Below are 18,541 nucleotides of genomic sequence, written 5' to 3' on the forward strand. Positions count from 1 at the left end.
TGTCAGGATCTGTTATGCTATTGGGGGCTGCTGAGTAATACCAGCCTCGGGTCTATAAAGTAGAGTTTAAGTAATTCAAACCCTAACTGAAATATTGGCTATTGGATGGTTTATGGCTGGATTAAATAAATATTTAAATTCTCTATGGTATATCCAATCAAATTAGACTGATTTATGTCATTGTTCTTTTTTATTGCTTTCTTAAAGCAGTCATTGTTAGGGTTGAAATACCAGCATTGTCCTCTATCATATCAATTGCTAATACTCTGAAAGGTACATTTAGCATTTCCTCTGAAGTTCTTCCAAAGTACATTCCAGCAGACAGCTGTGTAAATAACAAAACAGATGCTTAAATTCTCACACATTTCCATTACACAACTCCAGTCAAGCCTTGTACAATGACCTAATGAGTCTCCTGTATTTCTGCATATTGCTCTTGAAAAATATCTTTAATCACTGAGATTAACCTGGTTAAATTAAGGTTAAATAAATAAAACATGTAACCGGTATTGAAATGTGATTCAATACACCTTTATCACTATACACGTGTTTATTAAAATATGTCTGTGCAGTCTACTGTGCACTGTGTATCTCACCCTATCTAATCATCAAAAGCCTGCCCCTAAAGGCCATGATTCTATATATATCAGTTGCGTTCCAGATCAGTGACACTCTTCATCACCAAAATGAGCTCTTCTCACACTCTGCTGCTGTTAACCTTCTGTCTGCCAGTCTGTAAGTATTTTTAATTACACTGTATTTTAAGACAGAGCTTTGATGCTGTCTATGCTTTTTAATAACAGAGCAGTGTACAGTCATCCTGTCATAGCTTTCTTTGCAGAAAATATTCCTTTAGTCAAGTCAGTGTGTACTGCAAAATATTTTACTCACAGCTGGTTGTGCAAAATACATTTACATTAAGCAATAAGGGCTCACCGGTCACGTTGCCCAGTTGTGAATGTGACGTTGCCCAGTTCAACCATGATGCCGTATGGTTCCATTTGAGTGATTCACTAGTTTTTATTTGTTCCTGATATAAAAATGGTAATGTCCGGTGTAGATATTTGAATGTGCTCTGTCTGTCTGAGACGTGGCCTCTCGTGTGTTTCAGTGCTGGCGGTGCATGAACCCAACCCATGGGCACTATGGCAGTTCAGAGCGATGATCGTCTGTGTTAACCCTAGCAGCTGGCCTGTGCTGGACTACGCTGACTACGGCTGCTACTGTGGGAAGGGCGGCTCAGGCACACCTGTGGATGATCTGGACAGGTACGCAGTCATGGAGGGGAAGATGGGGTCAGGGATAGTGAACACGGCAAGAATCTGAGAAGAGGATTCATTTGAACCTGGAGGTTGTGTACATGGTGTAGGTGGATGGCGGGAGTTATACAGTGTGTTTGGAGGGGGGGGGGCTATATATACATTACCTTTAACAGGAAGTCAGTAACTATACTTGTATTGAAACAGATGCCCTCTGTGTGTTCCAGATGCTGTCAGGTTCATGACTACTGCTACTCTGATTCCATGCAGCACGAGGATTGCTGGGGCATCTTTGACAACCCTTACACTGAAATATATAGCTACCAGTGTGACAGAGCCTCTAAGACTGTCACCTGCAAAGGCGAGTGTGATCAGCATAACTACAGGATTAAAAAACAGTCCCTTTGTCAAAATATAACTTTTATTCTGCAACAGCACCCTCTTTAGGGTGATCTAGTCCTCTGCATCTTTTAAATTGGAGAAGCTCTATTTTCCTTCCCCCTTGAAAACCATTTACCATTACCCCATCTTTCTCTCTCGATTTTCCCTCTTCTTCCCCTCCCGCCTCATTTTTTGTTCTTCTGTCTCTCTCTCATACAGAAAACAACAATCCGTGTGAGATGTTTATCTGCGAGTGTGACAGACAAGCAGCCATGTGCTTTGACAAGGCGGGGTACAACCCAGAGCATGAGCACCTTCCCGGTGAGCACTGCTAGTATGGTAATGCACGGGGAACCAGGACATAACCTGCAGTGGCCCACCTTCTCTTGAAATCGATAACAGCTGTTATGATCCAATATGTGCCTTTGTATTGGTTATTGCTATTCATATACACCCACAGATAGAGTGGAAAAGACCTCCAAGAAAGCTATTAAATTCTGACATACCAAGGTTTAATTAAACTTTATTCTGTGAATAAGCTCACATTATTCACTGTGTGCTTCTTATGCTCAATACCATAATTTGTGATTTTTGTACAGTCAATGAAAGAAATCCATCCTTTCTCCTGTATCTTGAGACTGTCATGTTTAATCAGTCGTGCAGATCTGGCATAGCTTACAGCTCATGTGTCAATGGCAAGCATGGGTCTACTGTTTCTCATTTCCCCTTTGCCTCACAGATGTAATTGTACATTAGGCTGCAATCTGCATCATTCCAAAGCTTGCGTCGTCTGTGTGGACCGTTATGAAGCTGTCCACAGTCCTCTCCAATCACACCAACCTGCCAGTCGTCTGGCTGCCCTTTATCCCAGAAGCTGAGCAAAGACAGTAGAGGGAAGGATATTACATATTATAAACTGGGTGGTTCGAGCCCTGAATGCTGATTGGCTGACAGCCGTGGTATACCATGGGTATGCCAAAACATATGTTTTTACTTCTCTGGTTAGGTTGGTAATCAGTTTATAATAGCAATAAGGCATCTCGGGGGTCTGTGGTATATGGACAAAATACCACAGCTAAGGGCTGTACCCAATCACTCTGCATTGCGTCATGCATAAGAACAGCCCTAAGCCGTGGTATATTGGCCATATAATCACACCCCCTTAGGCCTTATTGCTTAATTATATTGTCTGATGACTGTGTTTTTAGGATGTGATAGACAATATCCCTAGTTCAGAGGAGGCTGGTGGGGGGAGATATAGGAGGATGGGCTCATTGTAATTGGCTGGAATGGAATCAATGGAATGGAGTCAAACACGTTCTTTTTCATGTGTTTGATGTGTGTGGTGTGTTTGGTACCATTCCATTGATTCCATTTCAGTCATTACACTGAGCCTGTCCTCCCACCAGCCTCCGCTGCCCTACTCTCATCATCCCAGTACTCCCTTACTGTGGAGTTGATTTGTAGTCAGTTCCATCCACCCAGGTCCAGTGGCCCTCTTGTGCTCTCTCCACAAGCCCAACCCAGTATCTCTTTTCTGCATCAATCACTTGAGAGATGTAGTCCTAAACAGCACAAATAAAGAACATTTAACATAGCCCACAGCTCTTGATATGAGACCAATACTACTTCACCTCCTTGGCCTTACCAGCTCATCCTCACTGTTAAGAACAAGCAGGTGTGCTCCCAGCTCAATACATTTTTCCTCTGCACTGTTCCAGTTGAGCTTCCTTTTTGATGCCAGGTAGCAGCTATCCTGGAAGGACCACCATTCTTCACTACAAGTTCCTGAGGAGGACACAATGTTTTGCACAATGGATAGGGATGGACTTCATCTACCAATAAGTCACTTACCTCTCACTGGAAGCTGGAATTCATCATAATAGTTATGGTTGATAGTAGCTGGGTCTGAAAGGGACAAGAGTAAGATAATGAAGGAAGGAAGGAGTGAGAGATTATGAACAAAGCATCTACAATGTTATCCACTGATATACAGTGCTTTCGGAAACTATTCAGACCCCCTGACCTTTTCCACATTTTTGTTACGTTACAGCCTTATTATAAAATTGATCAAATAGTTTTTCCCCCCTCATCAATCTGACAAAGCAAAAATAGGTTTTTAGACAATTTTGCAAGTGTATTACAAATAAAAACAGATATCACATTTGCATAAGTATTCAGACCCTTTACTTGTTGAAGCACCTTTGGCAGCGATTACAGTCTTGAGTCTTCCTGGGTATGACGCTAAAAGCTTGGCACACCTGTTTCTCCCATTCTTCTCTGCAGATCCTCTCAGGCTCTGTCAGGTTGGATGGGAGCGTTGCTGCACAGCTATTTTCAGGTTTCTCCAGAGATGTTTGATCGGGTTCAAGTCTGGGCTGTGGCTGGGCCACTCATGGACATTCAGAGACTTGTCCCGAAGCCACTCCTGCTTTGTCTTGGCTGTGTCTTTAGGGTCATTGTCCTGTTGGAAGGTGAACCTTCACCCCAATCTGAGGTCTTGAGCAGGTTTTCATCAAGGATCTCTCTGTACTTTGCGACATTTTTTAAAACCTTTATTTAACTAGGCAAGTCAGTTAAAAACAAATTCTTATTTACAATGAAAGCCTATCGGAAAACAGTGGGCTAACTGCCTTGTTCAGGGGCAGAACAACATATTTTTACCTTGTAAGCTCGGGGATTCGATCCAGCAACCTTCCGGTTACTGGCCCAATGCTCTAACCACTAAGCTCCCTGCCGCCCCTCCATTCATCTTTGCCTCGATCCTGACTAGTCAAACAAAAAAACATCCAGTCCACGGCAGTCCTGTGGGCGAAAACAGCTAGTTGGTGAGAGGTTGAAGGAGAAGCTAACAGGCGGGCCACAAATATGCAAATAACGGCACAGTACAAGAGCGGTGTGCAGAATGGCATCTCAGAATTCACAACTCCTCGATCCTGATATTAGGTCCCACCGTTGACAGTGCACAGATCTGGGGAAGGGTACCAAAAACAATCTGCAGCTTTGAAGGTCAACAAAGAACACATTTGCCTCCGTCATTCTTAAATGTAAGAAGTTTGGAACCACCAAGACTCTTCCTAGAGCTGTCCGCCTGGCCACTGAGCAATAGGGGGAGAAGGGCCTTGGTCAGAGAGGTGACCAAGAACCCGATGGTCACTCTGACAGAGCTTCTGAGTTCCTCTGTGGAGATGGGAGAACCTTCCAGAAGGATTATCATCTCTGCAGCAATCCACCTGTAGAAAGGCCCATGGAGTTGGTGGAATCATTCCTATAATTCATGGCCACTTGCTCAGCTGGGCCAGGGGAACTTTAATTAGGTCAAGTGGAAATGTCCGACAGATCTCAACTCATTAAAAGGAGGAAATCGCCATCGCCAGACCTCGCTGCTTTCTCTTCCTTAACTCTGTCTAATCCAGACATTCTGTGTGTCCATGAATCAACGTAAATCCACCGAATCTGTTACCTTTCATCTGAACTATCTGTTGCGATCGGGAGAGCGGGCCATCAGTTATTGTTTATAGTTATTAGCGTGGAGCGCGGCTTGGAGCACATGCTTCAAACCTATTGTGTTATGTCAATGGACAATGATCACGGCCTTACGGATCATCACAGCCCAATTATGCCATTGACATATGATTGAAATGTAACGAAATTACATGTACATATGAAGACAAACCTGAAAGGATGAAATATGAAACATCATTATTGTTTGCTGAACTGATCAATTCTGATATCAAACTGATGGAGATTATAGATTAAATAACCGATAACTGATTGAATTATTTGTATTATTATTTTCATGATTATGATGAATACTTATGAGCCGAACTGACTCAATGACGATTCCTATTGACTTCTTATTGAACTGCATTGCTGAATTACCTAATTATGTTAATAATGAGAATGATTGTTATGATTTGATCTTTGTGATTATGAATTTGATTGGATACATGTTATTCTGTTTCCTTTGTTATGCAGCACAGACAAACTACCCAATAAATACCACTTTATGGTTAAAGGAATTCCTGCCTCAGTCTCAATCCATTCCTCTGTCACCTGACCCATGACCACCTGTTCACCTTCACAGTCAGTCATTCTACCTGTCCAGCTACCCACACAGATTCCAATAATCTTTCATCACCAATCATGCCTTTATGGTAGAGTGGCCAGACGGAAGCCACTCCTCAGTAAAAGGCACATGAAGGCCCGCTTGGAATTCGCCAAAAGGCATCTAAATACTTTCAAACCATAAGAAACAAGATTCTCTGGTCTGATGAAACCAAGATTGAACTCTTTGGCCTGAATGCCAAGTGTCACGTCTGGAAGAAACCAGGCACTGCTCATCACCTGGCCAATACCATCCCTACGGTGAAGCATGGTGGTGGCAGTATCATACTATGCAGATGTTTTTCTGTGGAAGGGACTGGGAGACTAATCAGGATCGAGGGAAAGATGAACAGAGCAAAGTACAGAGAGAACCTGCTCCAGAGCGCTCAGGACATATGTAAATGTAATTTTAAAAAATTATTCTAAAAACCTGTTTTTGTTTTGTCATTATGGGGTATTGTGTGTAGTTTGATGAGGGAGAACAACTATTTAATCCATTTTAGAATAAGGCTGTAAAGTAACAACATGTGAAAAAAGTCAAGGGGTCTGAATACTTTCCCAATGCACTGTATGTGTCCAAAAAACAAAAATAATTCCTGAGCTTTCTTACATATTCTAGATATAGGACAGACAATTCAAAACCTCATTTCTTATTATTTATTTTTGGACTGTCTGTTTCACCATTTATAAATGTATTATTCAATGTGTTTCCATGGTCTACAGTAGTAAAGGCCAAATTCAATATTTTATCAAATAATCTAAATTAAGTATATACAGCTGAAGTCGGAAGTACATACACTTAGGTTGGAGTTATTAAAACTCGTTTTTCAACCACTCCACAAATTTCATGTTAACAAACTATAGTTTTGGCAAGTCGGTTAGGACATCTACTTTGTGCATGACACAAGTCATTTTTCCAACAATTGTTTACAGAGAGATTATTTCATTTATAATTCACTTTATTACAATTCTAGTGGATCAGAAGTTTACATACACTAAGTTGACTGTGCCTTTTTCAACAGCTTGGAAAATTCCAGAAAATGATGTCATGGCTTTAGAAGCTTCTGATAACATTTACATTTAAGTCATTTAGCAGACGCTCTTATCCAGAGCGACTTACAAATTGGTGCATTCACCTTATGACATCCAGTGGGACAGTCACTTAACAATAGTGCATCTAAAACTTAGGGGGGGGGTGGGGTGAGAGGGATTACTTAACCTATCCTAGGTATTCCTTAAAGAGGTGGGGTTTCAGGTGTCTCCGGAAGGTGGTGATTGACTCCGCTGTCCTGGCGTCGTGAGGGAGTTTGTTCCACCATTGGGGGGGCCAGGGCAGCGAACAGTTTTGACTGGGCTGAGCGGGAGCTGTACTTCCTCAGTGGTAGGGAGGCGAGCAGGCCAGAGGTGGATGAACGCAGTGCCCTTGTTTGGGTGTAGGGCCTGATCAGAGCCTGGAGGTACTGAGGTGCCGTTCCCCTCACAGCTCCGTAGGCAAGCACCATGGTCTTGTAGCGGATGCGAGCTTCAACTGGAAGCCAGTGGAGAGAACGGAGGAGCGGGGTGACGTGAGAGAACTTGGGAAGGTTGAACACCAGACGGGCTGCGGCGTTCTGGATGAGTTGAAGGGGTTTAATGGCACAGGCAGGGAGCCCAGCCAACAGCGAGTTGCAGTAATCCAGACGGGAGATGACAAGTGCCTGGATTAGGACCTGCGCCGCTTCCTGTGTGAGGCAGGGTCGTACTCTGCGGATGTTGTAGAGCATGAACCTACAGGAACGGGCCACCGCCTTGATGTTAGTTGAGAACGACAGGGTGTTGTCCAGGATCACGCCAAGGTTCTTGGCGCTCTGGGAGGAGGACACAATGGAGTTGTCAACCGTGATGGCGAGATCATGGAACGGGCAGTCCTTCCCCGGGAGGAAGAGCAGCTCCGTCTTGCCGAGGTTCAGCTTGAGGTGGTGATCCGTCATCCACACTGATATGTCTGCCAGACATGCAGAGATGCGATTCGCCACCTGGTCATCAGAAGGGGGAAAGGAGAAGATTAATTGTGTGTCGTCTGCATAGCAATGATAAGAGAGACCATGTGAGGTTATGACAGAGCCAAGTGACTTGGTGTATAGCGAGAATAGGAGAGGGCCAAGAACAGAGCCCTGGGGGACACCAGTGGTGAGAGCGCGTGGTGAGGAGACAGATTCTCGCCACGCCACCTGGTAAGGCTAATTGACACCATTTGAGTCAATTGGAGGTGTACTTGTGGATATATTTCAAGGCCTACCTTCAAACTCAGTGCCTCTTTTCTTGACATCTGGAAAAATCAAAGGAAATCAGCCAAGACCTCAAAAAAACTAATTGTAGACCTCCACAAGTCTGGTTCATCCTTGGGAGCAATTTCCAAACACCTGAAGATACCACGTTCATCTGTACAAACAATAGTACGCAAGTATAAACACCGTGGAACCACGCAGCCATCATACTGCTCAGGAAGGAGACGCGTTCTGTCTCCAAGAGATACGTACTTTGGTGCGAAAAGTGCAAATCAATCCCAAAACAACAGCAAAGGACCTTGTGAAGATTCTGGAGGAAACAGGTTCAAAAGTGTCTATATCCACAGTAAAACGAGTCCTACATCGACATAACCTGAAAGGCCGCTCAGCAAGTAAGAAGCCACTGCTCCGAAACTGCCATAAAATAGCCAGACTACGGTTTGCAACTGCACATGGGGACAAAGATTGTACTTTTTTGAGAAATGTCCCCTAGTCTGATGAAACAGAAATAGAACTATTTGGCCATAATGACCATTGTTATGTTTGGAGGAAAAGGGGGGATGCTTGCAAGCCAAAGAATACCATCCCAACCGTGAAGCACGGGGGTGCCAGCATCATTTTGTGGGGGTTCTTTGCTGCAGGAGGGACTGGTGCATTTCACAAAATAGATGGAAGGTTGAGGTAGGACAATTATGTGGATATATTGAAGCAACATCCCAAGACATCAGTCAGGAAGTTAAAGTTTGGTCGCAAATGGGTCTTCCAAATTAACAATGACCCCAACCATGCTTCCAAAGTTGTGGAGAAATGGCTTAAGGACAACAAAATCAAGGTATTGGAGTGGCCATCACAAAGCCCTGACCTCAATCCTATAGAACATTTGTGGGCAGAACTGAAAAAGTGTGTGTGAGCAAGGAGGCCTACAAACCTGACTCAGTTACACCAGCTCTGTCAGGAGGAATGGGCCAAAATTCACCCAACTTATTGTGGGAAGCTTGTGGAAGGCTACCCGAAACGTTTGATCCAAGTTAAACAATTTAAAGGCAAATACCTATTGACTGTATGTAAACTTCTGACCCACTGGGAATGTGATGAAAGAAATAAAACCTGAAATAAATCATTCTCTCTACTATTATTCTGACATTTCACATTCTTAAAACAAAGTGGTGATCCTAACTGACCTAAAAACAGATAATTTTTACTAGGATTAAATGTCAGGAATTGTGAAAAACTGAGATGAAATGTATTTGGCTAAGGTATGTGTAAACTTATGACTTCAACTGTATATACCTACAGGGCTACTAAAATTCGCTATCTAAATTATCCATGGTTTGACCATTTTTAAACAATTCCATATGTTAGCTTTGTACACACATTCCCCATGTACACATAGAAACAGGTCATGTCTGAAACAATGGGACAATCTTTGATCTGGCTAATGAAGTCCTGAAATGTCTTTTAGTTTTCCCACAAGTGATCATAATGCCATTCCATATGGTAGTGGTTGTTCTGACACTCCCTATGGAATAGTACATACAGTGAGCTTCAAAAGTATTGGGACAGTGACACATTTTTTGTTGTTTTGGCTCTGTATTCCAGCACTTTGGATTTGAAATGATACGATCTGAAAGTGCAGACTGTCAGCTTTAATTTGATGGTATTTACAGCAGCTTTTGTACATAGTCCCCCCATTCTAGGGGAGCAATTTTGGACGAATTCACTTATATGTGTATTAAAGTAGTCAAAGGTGTCCTATTTGGTCCCATATTCCTAGCAGGCAATTATTGCATCAAGCTTGTGACTCTACAAACATGTTGAATCCATATGCTGTTTGTTTTGGTTGTGCTTTAAGATTATTTGGTGCCCAATAAAATAAATAATAATAATAAATATTGTGTCATTTTGGAGTCACTTTAATTGTAAATAATAATATAATATGTTTCTAAACACATAATGTGGATGCTACCATGATTAAGGATTGTCCTGAATTAATTGTGAATAATGATAAGTGAGAAAGTTACACAAATATCATACCCTGTAGACATCCTAACCTCTTACCATTACAATAACAGGGGTTATTGATCTTTGTGCCTCTGTAACTTTCTTACTCACCATTATTCACGATTATCCATAATCATGGTAGCATCCACATTAATAAAGAACTATTCCAAAACACTTTTTAGTCTTACTTATAATAAAAGTGACTCCAAAATGACACAATAAATTATTCTCCATTCAGTTCTTATTGGGCAAAACATATTCCGAAACAGAACCTGCAAATGCATCAAGTTTGTAGTCAAAAGCGTGCCAGGAATATGGGACCAAATACTACACTTTTGACTACTTTAATGCACTGAAAGTGAATTTGTCCAAATACTTATGAATACTTCAAATGAGGGGACTAGATACATAAAGGGCTTTTATTTCTAAATGGTAAAACAAATATGTATGACAATACCCTCCGACACATTATAAGGGGAAATTCTGTACTGTCGCCTCATATGAAACATTTGATCTCAAATTATCTCACATCCAAAATACTGAGCGGCAGGGTAGCCTAGTGTTGGACTAGTAACCAGAAGGTTGCAAGTTCAAACCCCCAAGCTGACAAGGTACAAATCTGTTGTTCTGCCCCTGAACAGGCAGTTAACCCACTGTTCCTAGGCTGTCATTGAAAATAAGAATTTGTTCTTAACTGACTTGCCTAGTTAAATAAAGGTAACAAAAATAAGTACATATATATAATCCTTCAACAAGGCTCTGAGGATTATTAGTCCTTTAGTAATAAAAGCCTTTAAACATCACTGTACCTGAACTGGAAGATGTGGCACAAGCACTTATCACAGTCTTGTTCAGGGACTCAAGGTAAAGATGGACATCAACTATCGCTTGGTTTAACTGAGAGACTTAGGAAAATGGAGGAAGGATTGATTGAAGAAAAAAAATATTCATATGAAATTATGAATTGGTAATGGAGAGTTTAACAATACAATTTGATTTGTCTTTTGGTCCTCTTGAATGATAAATTAACTGTACAATAAGCAAGCCTTACATTTAAGTCCAGTTATCAGCAGTAGTATCAACAGGAGAAGCACCAAGCCACCATACAGGAGATGAACCACCCTGCTCTGCATACCTGAAATAATATACAGTGGAAAGAAAAAGTATGTGAACCCTTTAGAATTACCAGGATTTTTGCATAAATTGGTCATAACATTTTATCTGATCTTCCTCTAAGTACCGGTAGACAAACACAGTCTGCTTAAACAGTCTGCTTAAACTAACACACAAACAATTAAACATTTTCACGTCTTTAATGAACACACTGTGTCAACATTCACAGTGCAGGTTGAAAAAAGTACATGAACCCTTGGATTTAATAACAAGTTGACCCTCCTTTGGCAGCAACAACCTCAACCAAACGTTTTCTGTAGTTGCGGATCAGACCTGCACAACGGTCAGGAGGAATTTTGGACCATTCCTCTTTACAAAACTGTATCAGTTCCACAATATTCTTGGGATGTCTGGTGTGAACCACTCTCTTGAGGTGCTGCCACAGCATCTCAATCAAGTTGAGGTCAGGACTGACTGGGCCACTCCAGAAGGTGTATTTTATTATGTTCAAGCCATTCTGTTGTTGATTTACTTCTGTCTTTTGGGTCGTTGTCCTGTTGCATCACCTAACTTCTGTTGAGCTTCAATTGGCTAACAGATAGCCTTACATTCTCCTGCAAAATGTCTTGATAAACTTGGGAATTCATTTCTCCATCGATGATAGCAAGCTGTCCAGGCCCAGTGGCAGCAAAGCAGCCCCACCATAGTTTACAGTTGGAATGAGGTTTTGATGTTGGTGTGCTGTGCCTTTTTTCTCCACACATAGTGTTGTGTGTTCCTTCCTTCCAAACCACACATCTTTAGTTTAATCTGTCCAAATAATATTTTGCCAGTGGCACTGTGGAACATCCAGGTTCTCTTTTGCAAACTTCAGACGTGCAGCAATGGGGTTTTTTGGATAGCAGTGGCTTCTTCCGTGGTGCCCGCCAATGAACACCATTCTTGTTTAGTGTTTTACGTATCGTAGACTCGTCAACAGAGATGTTACCATCTTCCAGAGATCTCTGTAAGTCTTTAGCTGACACTCTAGGATTCTTCTAAACCTCATTGATCATTCTGCACTGTGCTCTTAGTCATCTTTGCAGGACGGCCACTCCTAGGGAGATTAGCAAGAGTGCTGAAATTTCTCAATTTATAGACAATTTGTCTTACCGTGGACTGTCTTTTAGAGGTAATTTTGTAACCCTTTCCAGCTTTATGCAAGGCAACAATTCTTAATCTTAGGTCTTCTGAGATCTCATTTGTTCGAGGCATGGTTCACATCAGGCAATGCTTTTTGTGAATAGCAAACTGAAATTTTGTGAGTGTTTTTTCATGAAGATCAGATAAAATGTTATGTAACGTTCATGCAGAAATCCAGGTAATTCCAAAGGATTCACATACTTTTTCTTGCCACAGTACATGGAATATGAAGGCACATTAACAGATATTGATTAAAATAGATGAGTTTACCTCTTTGTGGGATGAGTTTCCTCCGACTGTGGTTACTTTCAATGTCAGATGTACCAAATTGATCATACTGAATGGAATCCATTTCTGGAGGAGAGATTTCAATTTTGAAAATGAACGGACGTCTTTAGTGTTTTTGTATTCTGACTCAGAATGAAACGTCACTCATCGCGTCCAGACATTTGCAATTTAGAGATAGAAAAGCTGGTAATCCGTAATGCATCTAAAGTTCAAATGTCCCAAATGAACCTGTGCTGTGGTAGTGAATTTATTCGTGCCAGGACAGTAAAGCAAATGAAGACAGTTAGGTGATAGGAGCTCTTATGTTTTAAGGTCATAGAATAAATAGTTGAATATTAACCTCTCAATCAATAAATAGTCTCTATGCTAACCTGCATCTCACAATCACATGAAATACAGACACCATAATGATTGACTTCCCAATTTGGATTATTATGTGTCTAAATCTCAACACACAGACTAGAGGAAAGTAGAGAATGATGTATTTAGAAAAAATCTGATTAAGTTCAGATATGATATGATTATTCAATAAAAGTCCAGGTTTGAAATGTAGTAGGCTACATACATATCATATCGTAAATGTTATGGTGAGAATGATTTTGCTGCCTACTACCAAACACAAACCCCCCAAAATCTTGGAACTCTGACACCCACTCTGCACTTATCCCTTACCTCACTCCTGTTATGTTCATGGAAATGTGAACACCTCTCAGCTGATCTATTAGTCTGTCCAGTCTTCTTCTGGTATTTGACCAGAAGTTCAAAGTTGTGTTTGTGTTTAGTCCTCCCACTGAGTTTGTTATATGTGATATTGAACAAAGAACACAATTCTGAGAAGTAACCAATCCAAGCTTGATATAAAGAACAATATAGAAGATTTGATAGCATAGGCCTAGGCTATATAAGAAGTCAAGATTATTATGAACTCATTCAGACAGAGTAGAATTTACCATACGGTTCATACAATTGGGTCCATATTTGATGATTTAGTTTACTATAGATGCTAAACTGAAGAATCTGGTACAATGTTGGTTAGGGTCATTTTCTCACATAGTCTCTGCGTAGAGCTATAGATAGTGGGCTACTATAAAAAAGTTTAGTTAAAATCTCACTTTTAGGCCTCCCGAGTGGCGCAGTGGTCTAAGGCACTGCATCACTACAGATCCTGGTTCGATCCCAGACTGTGTCGCAGCCGGCCGTGACCTTAAGACCCATGAGGCGGTACACAATTGGCCCATTGTTGTCCGGGATTGGGGAGGGTTTAGTGTACTGTGTTTCCTCCGACCCATTGGTGCCTCTGGCTCCCGGGTTAAGCGAGCATTGTGTCAAGAAGCAGTGAGGCATGGCGGGGTCATGTCTGGGAGGAGGCACTGCTCTCAACCTTCGCCTCTCCCAAATCCGTACGGGAGTTGCAGTGATGGGACAAGACTGTAACTACCAATTGGAGATCACGAAAAAGGGGTAGAAATGTAATGATTAAAAAAATCTCACTTTGTAAAAGTTAATATTCTGTTAACTCATACCCAAATAATGTTGTTGACTTATCCTATACTCCAGTCTAGGCTGCTGAGCAGAGGCTCAGACACTTCAGAAACCCCACCTAAAACTTGCATTTCAAACAGGATGTTTAAAAAAATGCTTACTATTTCCTCATATAGGATGATGTCAACACCCTGAGGAGGATGAGCGGGCCAATCAGCGGTCTACTTGCGTTCATATTTTTAATGACCGGTATAAGCCCACACCACCATGTTGTTGGGGTACGCCCACACCATTCCAATACAAAAAAAGCTTCATTTTTGCATACTTCATTGACATTTTTTGTAAAGAAAAGTATTTCACTCGTATTGTATTGTGTCATTGGCATTTTTTGGAAAGAAAATTATTTCACTCGTATTGTATTGTGTTTTACCTCTATTTTCAGATGACCGTTGTAAGGTGGCCTGGTTGTTGATTTAAGCAGAGCACGTTTCCCCTACATCACTTCCGTTCATCTGCTGATCGAGTCAGAAAGACAGTGAAAATGGCGGCTTTCGGACGAATTCGTCAAACCCTCCTGCGGTCCCCAGTGTTCCAGACTCGTCAACTCTCTGCCACAGCGGCCCATGGTCATTCAGAGCAAACAGGTAGTGCCACACAAACATTGCTCAAAGGACACGATTTACGAATGACAAAACCATAGCATATTCTTGGAGGACGTGGTACCTCTGTGACCTTGCTAGCTAACGTTAGCGCGAGGCAGCATACAGCTGCTGTATTCGATAACTTTAACTAACTAACTAGCTAGGTTAAATAAATCGACCACATACCTAGCTACACGGGACTCGTTGTCAATTGCTAAATCCCCATTCTATCCTAACCAGGTGGCTGGATTAACACAGTGTTTGACTAGCTAACTAGAGTTCATTTGCAGAAGAGACCTTGGCCTCAACATGACTCCCCGTTGAATTAAATGTTAACTACGATAGTTCATGTTTTTTACCTTTTAAATAACTAGATATTTAACGCTAGTTAGCTAGACAACTGTACACCCTATTGCTAGCTTTCAAACCTACCAAACATCTGTCTATGTTGTGTTTTGAATGTCCCATCCAGATGTAGTTAGCCAACGTTAGCGCAGTAGGTGAAGGCAATGAAGAAACCAATTATTAAATCAGTTTCACAATTGTGATTAACAATGTCATGGAGAGCAGTTGGTGAGTTAAAGGCGTTTACTCATTTCGACCATAACTGAGGCCTTCAGGGGTAGCTCTCCTGTTTGCCCTCTATGACCATGGGGGGTAGGAAACCTGGACCTGGAGTGCTGCCAGTACTGCAGGACTTTGTCAACCTAGCATGACACCTTATTCATCCAATAACCTCTTTACCAACAGTAACTTGCTTAATTCTTCATCTGTTCTCCCAGGTCAGCAAAATGTTAAATCTAAAAGATTTAAGTGCTGTGGCACTCAACTGTGTGCAGTAGTTCAAATGTGGTTAAATACTCTAAAACTTTTTATTTTATTTAACATTTATTTAACTAGGCAAGTCAGTTAAGAACACATTCTTATTTGCAATGACTGACTAGGAATAGTGGATTAACTGCTTTGTTCAGGGGCAGAACATGTGTGATCATGGTTGATGATGGTTTATATTTGTAAAAAAAGTATGTGATTGGAATAGCTAAATTATAGTCTCTCTGAAAATGGAAACTCACCAGTACACACCCTGTTGCCTTTGACATGTCCAGAGATTGATATACTTAGGATCTCAGCGGAGCACACATTCAAAGGAAAGTCAAGTTAAAGATTTAGTATTCCAGTGAGCCCAAATTAGCTGTTTTCAGCATGTCTGTCACATCGCAATGCATTTAAACAGAACATAAAGGTTAAATGTACTATAACTGGCTTAAGTGTAAATGAAGCCTTTGTTACTTGTCAAACAATGTATATTTTTGTTTTCTTCTCCAGCCAGAACATGGAAGATCCTCTCCTTTGTGGTTGCCCTTCCGGGAGTTGCAGTATGCATGTTGAACATGTACCTGAAAATGCAGCACCATGCTGCGCACCATGTGGAGCCAGAGTTTGTCCCTTACAGCCATCTTCGCATTCGCAGCAAGGTGTGATAAATTATGGCAAGATCCTAAGTAGTTATTGTTGCAAAACGCATTTCTTTGATTATATACATTTTAGCGTTGTCTAATTTTGCGTTGAGTATTTACATTTGAATCTGCCCCCTGTTAATTTACTTTGTCATTATGTTAACTTGATTCTTCTCTCACCAGCGTTTCCCTTGGGGAGATGGCAACAAGAGCCTGTTCCACAACCCTGAAGTGAATGCCCTCCCTGATGGCTATGAGGGACGTGACGAGTGATCTCTCCCTCAGACTACCTCACACACTGGGACCAGTCTCTTTCTTCAATTCATTACTGTTACTGGACCACACTCTCCAAACTGTTTACTCTTCTCTATTCTATTATGTTTACCTCTGTGCACCTGCCACAAGGGACTCAAAATCTTAGTTATGTTTTTCTGGACCATTTAACACCATTTCTGCTTAATTTAAATAAAAATAAATAATTATTACCTAAATACGTGGTGGTATTTAACTCTCAAATTGACACTGGTTTTGTTTTTCTCCAAATATGTTAAAGAATAATGAAAGGAGTTTAGAACTTCATGTTTCAGAACGACACTGTTTGACTCCAATTACACCTGTACATGACTAACTTGTGACTTGCATTACTCTTGCAAACCAGGAGGGGTTGTCACTAGTTTTATTTTTTTACCTTTATTTAACCAGGCAAGTCGGTTAAGAACACATTCTTATTTTCAATGACTGGCTGGGAACAGTGGGTTGCCTGTTCAGGGGCAGAAGGACAGATTTGTACCTTGTCAGCTCGGGGGTCTGAACTCGCAATCTTCTGGTTACTAGTCCAACGCTCTAACCACTAGGCTACGCTGCCGCTACAGGCACAAAGCAAATTGTCTATCCTGAAAATGTAAAACTAATTACATTTGTATTAAAGGTGAGGCATAAGGTTAGCAGTGTGGTTGGTCTTGAAAGGAGATTAAGAGATTGTAGAAATAGGTGGGGTTTAGCCATGATCATGGCTGTTAACTGACGACCTGCGAGTAAATCTGTTCAATTCAGTTGTAAAATTGTCTGAAACAGTCTTGCAAAGAAGGTTTATGAAATTTAAAAGTTCTGAGTTGACTTTAAATGTGTTTCCTTGAAAAACAGGAAGAGTGCGTGAACTTAATTTGGAACAAGATTGTTGGATAAGCCAAACGTCAGCCAGCTAGTAGCTTGCTTGACTTGGCACAATCTGCAAAGTGAAATTGTTTTCCGCTAATACTTTTGGGCCATTTTGATCAGTTATTTTTATCAAGCAGTCTCAAATTGCCGGCAACAGTTGGTTCAATAGTGAATGCATGGCATATCAACATAAACCGTATGCCTACGTATGCATTTTACCTGGGATCTAACTCTTTGACAATCCACTCGTATTATTAATCTGTCCTTATAAATGTATGGATGGAGAGGGATAAATGTGGGCAGCCTTTGAGCGAACCAGTACAACCCACTGACTGCTATGGCTGAGATCACTGCCTAACTCGGTGATCTGAGGTTCTATTCTCCTGTATTTGATTGGGCTTCTGTCCTTAGTCAGCCATTCTGTAGTCCCTACTTTTCTATTATTGGTATGGTGTTATGTAATTTTACACTGATTTCTTGGTGATTTTCAAATGCATTAACTTCCTGTATGATGGGTTGAGGGTGACCCAACAAGAGCTGGAATCTGCTACTTCTATCCTGAAGAGAAGATCAGAGAAGATGTGTTCCCTAGGTGAGATTATTGAAACTAACTGCGTACCAAGAATGATCCCTGTTTTTATGATAGCATACCTATATGACTGCCAATGAGACATCTTCAAATGTTCGAGGAAACGCATCCAGATAAAGTGCAATGGTCTTGATACATTCACCCACATCTCGGATGTATAGACCATTGTAATGAGAATGCTCGTCCACTAAACCAGTTAAAATGCCACAGGGTTGTTTAGTGATGTTTTTGTCTCTCCATCCCCTGTGTAGATGTCATAATTACTCTCCATGCTGCTCTCTCTCAGGCCTTAAGCTGTTAAGTGGAAATGCCAGTATCTGTGACCTCGATCAGCTTATAAATCACTTTAGTTTTTATAACGGCCCTATCCGCCAGAGTTACCAGGTACAGTCATATCTAACGCTTATCTTAGCTGTGTACAGCAATCTGTCAAATCAAATTGTATGTCACATGTGCTGAATACAACAGATGTAGACCTTAGTGAAATGCTTCATTACGAGCGCTTAACCAACGCAGTTTAAAAAAGTCTTAATTTCACATTGTGTGTAAATCAAGGATTATTTTTTTGCTAATGCTAAATATGTCTCCCTCTGATTTGCCTTGCATTTAGATCTAC

General features: G+C 41.2%; 3 protein-coding genes across 5 annotated transcripts; 2 read left to right on the forward strand and 1 right to left on the reverse strand.

The window, feature by feature from the left end:
- Nucleotides 1-585: 585 nt before the first annotated feature.
- On the forward strand, nt 586-2,178 carry LOC124034403 (phospholipase A2-like). Its single transcript, XM_046347571.1, has 4 exons — nt 586-735; nt 1,112-1,268; nt 1,487-1,620; nt 1,860-2,178. The coding sequence occupies exons 1-4, from the start codon at nt 687-689 to the stop codon at nt 1,973-1,975; spliced, it is 456 nt and encodes a 151-aa protein (XP_046203527.1). The 5' UTR covers nt 586-686; the 3' UTR covers nt 1,976-2,178.
- Nucleotides 2,144-14,571, reverse strand: asgrl1 (asialoglycoprotein receptor-like 1). 3 transcript variants are annotated; one of them, XM_046347570.1, is made up of 8 exons: nt 14,511-14,571; nt 12,581-12,664; nt 11,067-11,150; nt 10,825-10,920; nt 3,495-3,548; nt 3,289-3,428; nt 3,090-3,205; nt 2,144-2,514 (listed from the first exon to the last, which is right to left on the reverse strand). In XM_046347570.1, exons 2-8 carry the CDS (start codon nt 12,660-12,662, stop codon nt 2,358-2,360), a joined length of 729 nt encoding a protein of 242 aa, XP_046203526.1. In that variant the 5' UTR covers nt 12,663-12,664; nt 14,511-14,571; the 3' UTR covers nt 2,144-2,357. The 3 variants fall into 3 exon arrangements, with proteins under 3 accessions (XP_046203526.1, XP_046203525.1, XP_046203524.1); XM_046347569.1 differs by lacking the exon at nt 14,511-14,571 and adding an exon at nt 13,271-13,331; XM_046347568.1 differs by lacking the exon at nt 14,511-14,571 and having other exon boundaries at nt 12,581-12,892.
- LOC124034405 (cytochrome c oxidase subunit 6A, mitochondrial-like) lies at nt 14,549-16,669 on the forward strand. The gene is made up of 3 exons (XM_046347575.1): nt 14,549-14,724; nt 16,048-16,196; nt 16,362-16,669. Exons 1-3 carry the CDS (start codon nt 14,622-14,624, stop codon nt 16,449-16,451), a joined length of 342 nt encoding a protein of 113 aa, XP_046203531.1. The 5' UTR covers nt 14,549-14,621; the 3' UTR covers nt 16,452-16,669.
- The last annotated feature ends 1,872 nt before the right edge of the window (nt 16,670-18,541 follow it).

This window comes from Oncorhynchus gorbuscha, linkage group LG04 (assembly GCF_021184085.1).
Source record: "Oncorhynchus gorbuscha isolate QuinsamMale2020 ecotype Even-year linkage group LG04, OgorEven_v1.0, whole genome shotgun sequence".
Taxonomy (NCBI): Eukaryota; Metazoa; Chordata; class Actinopteri; order Salmoniformes; family Salmonidae; genus Oncorhynchus; species Oncorhynchus gorbuscha.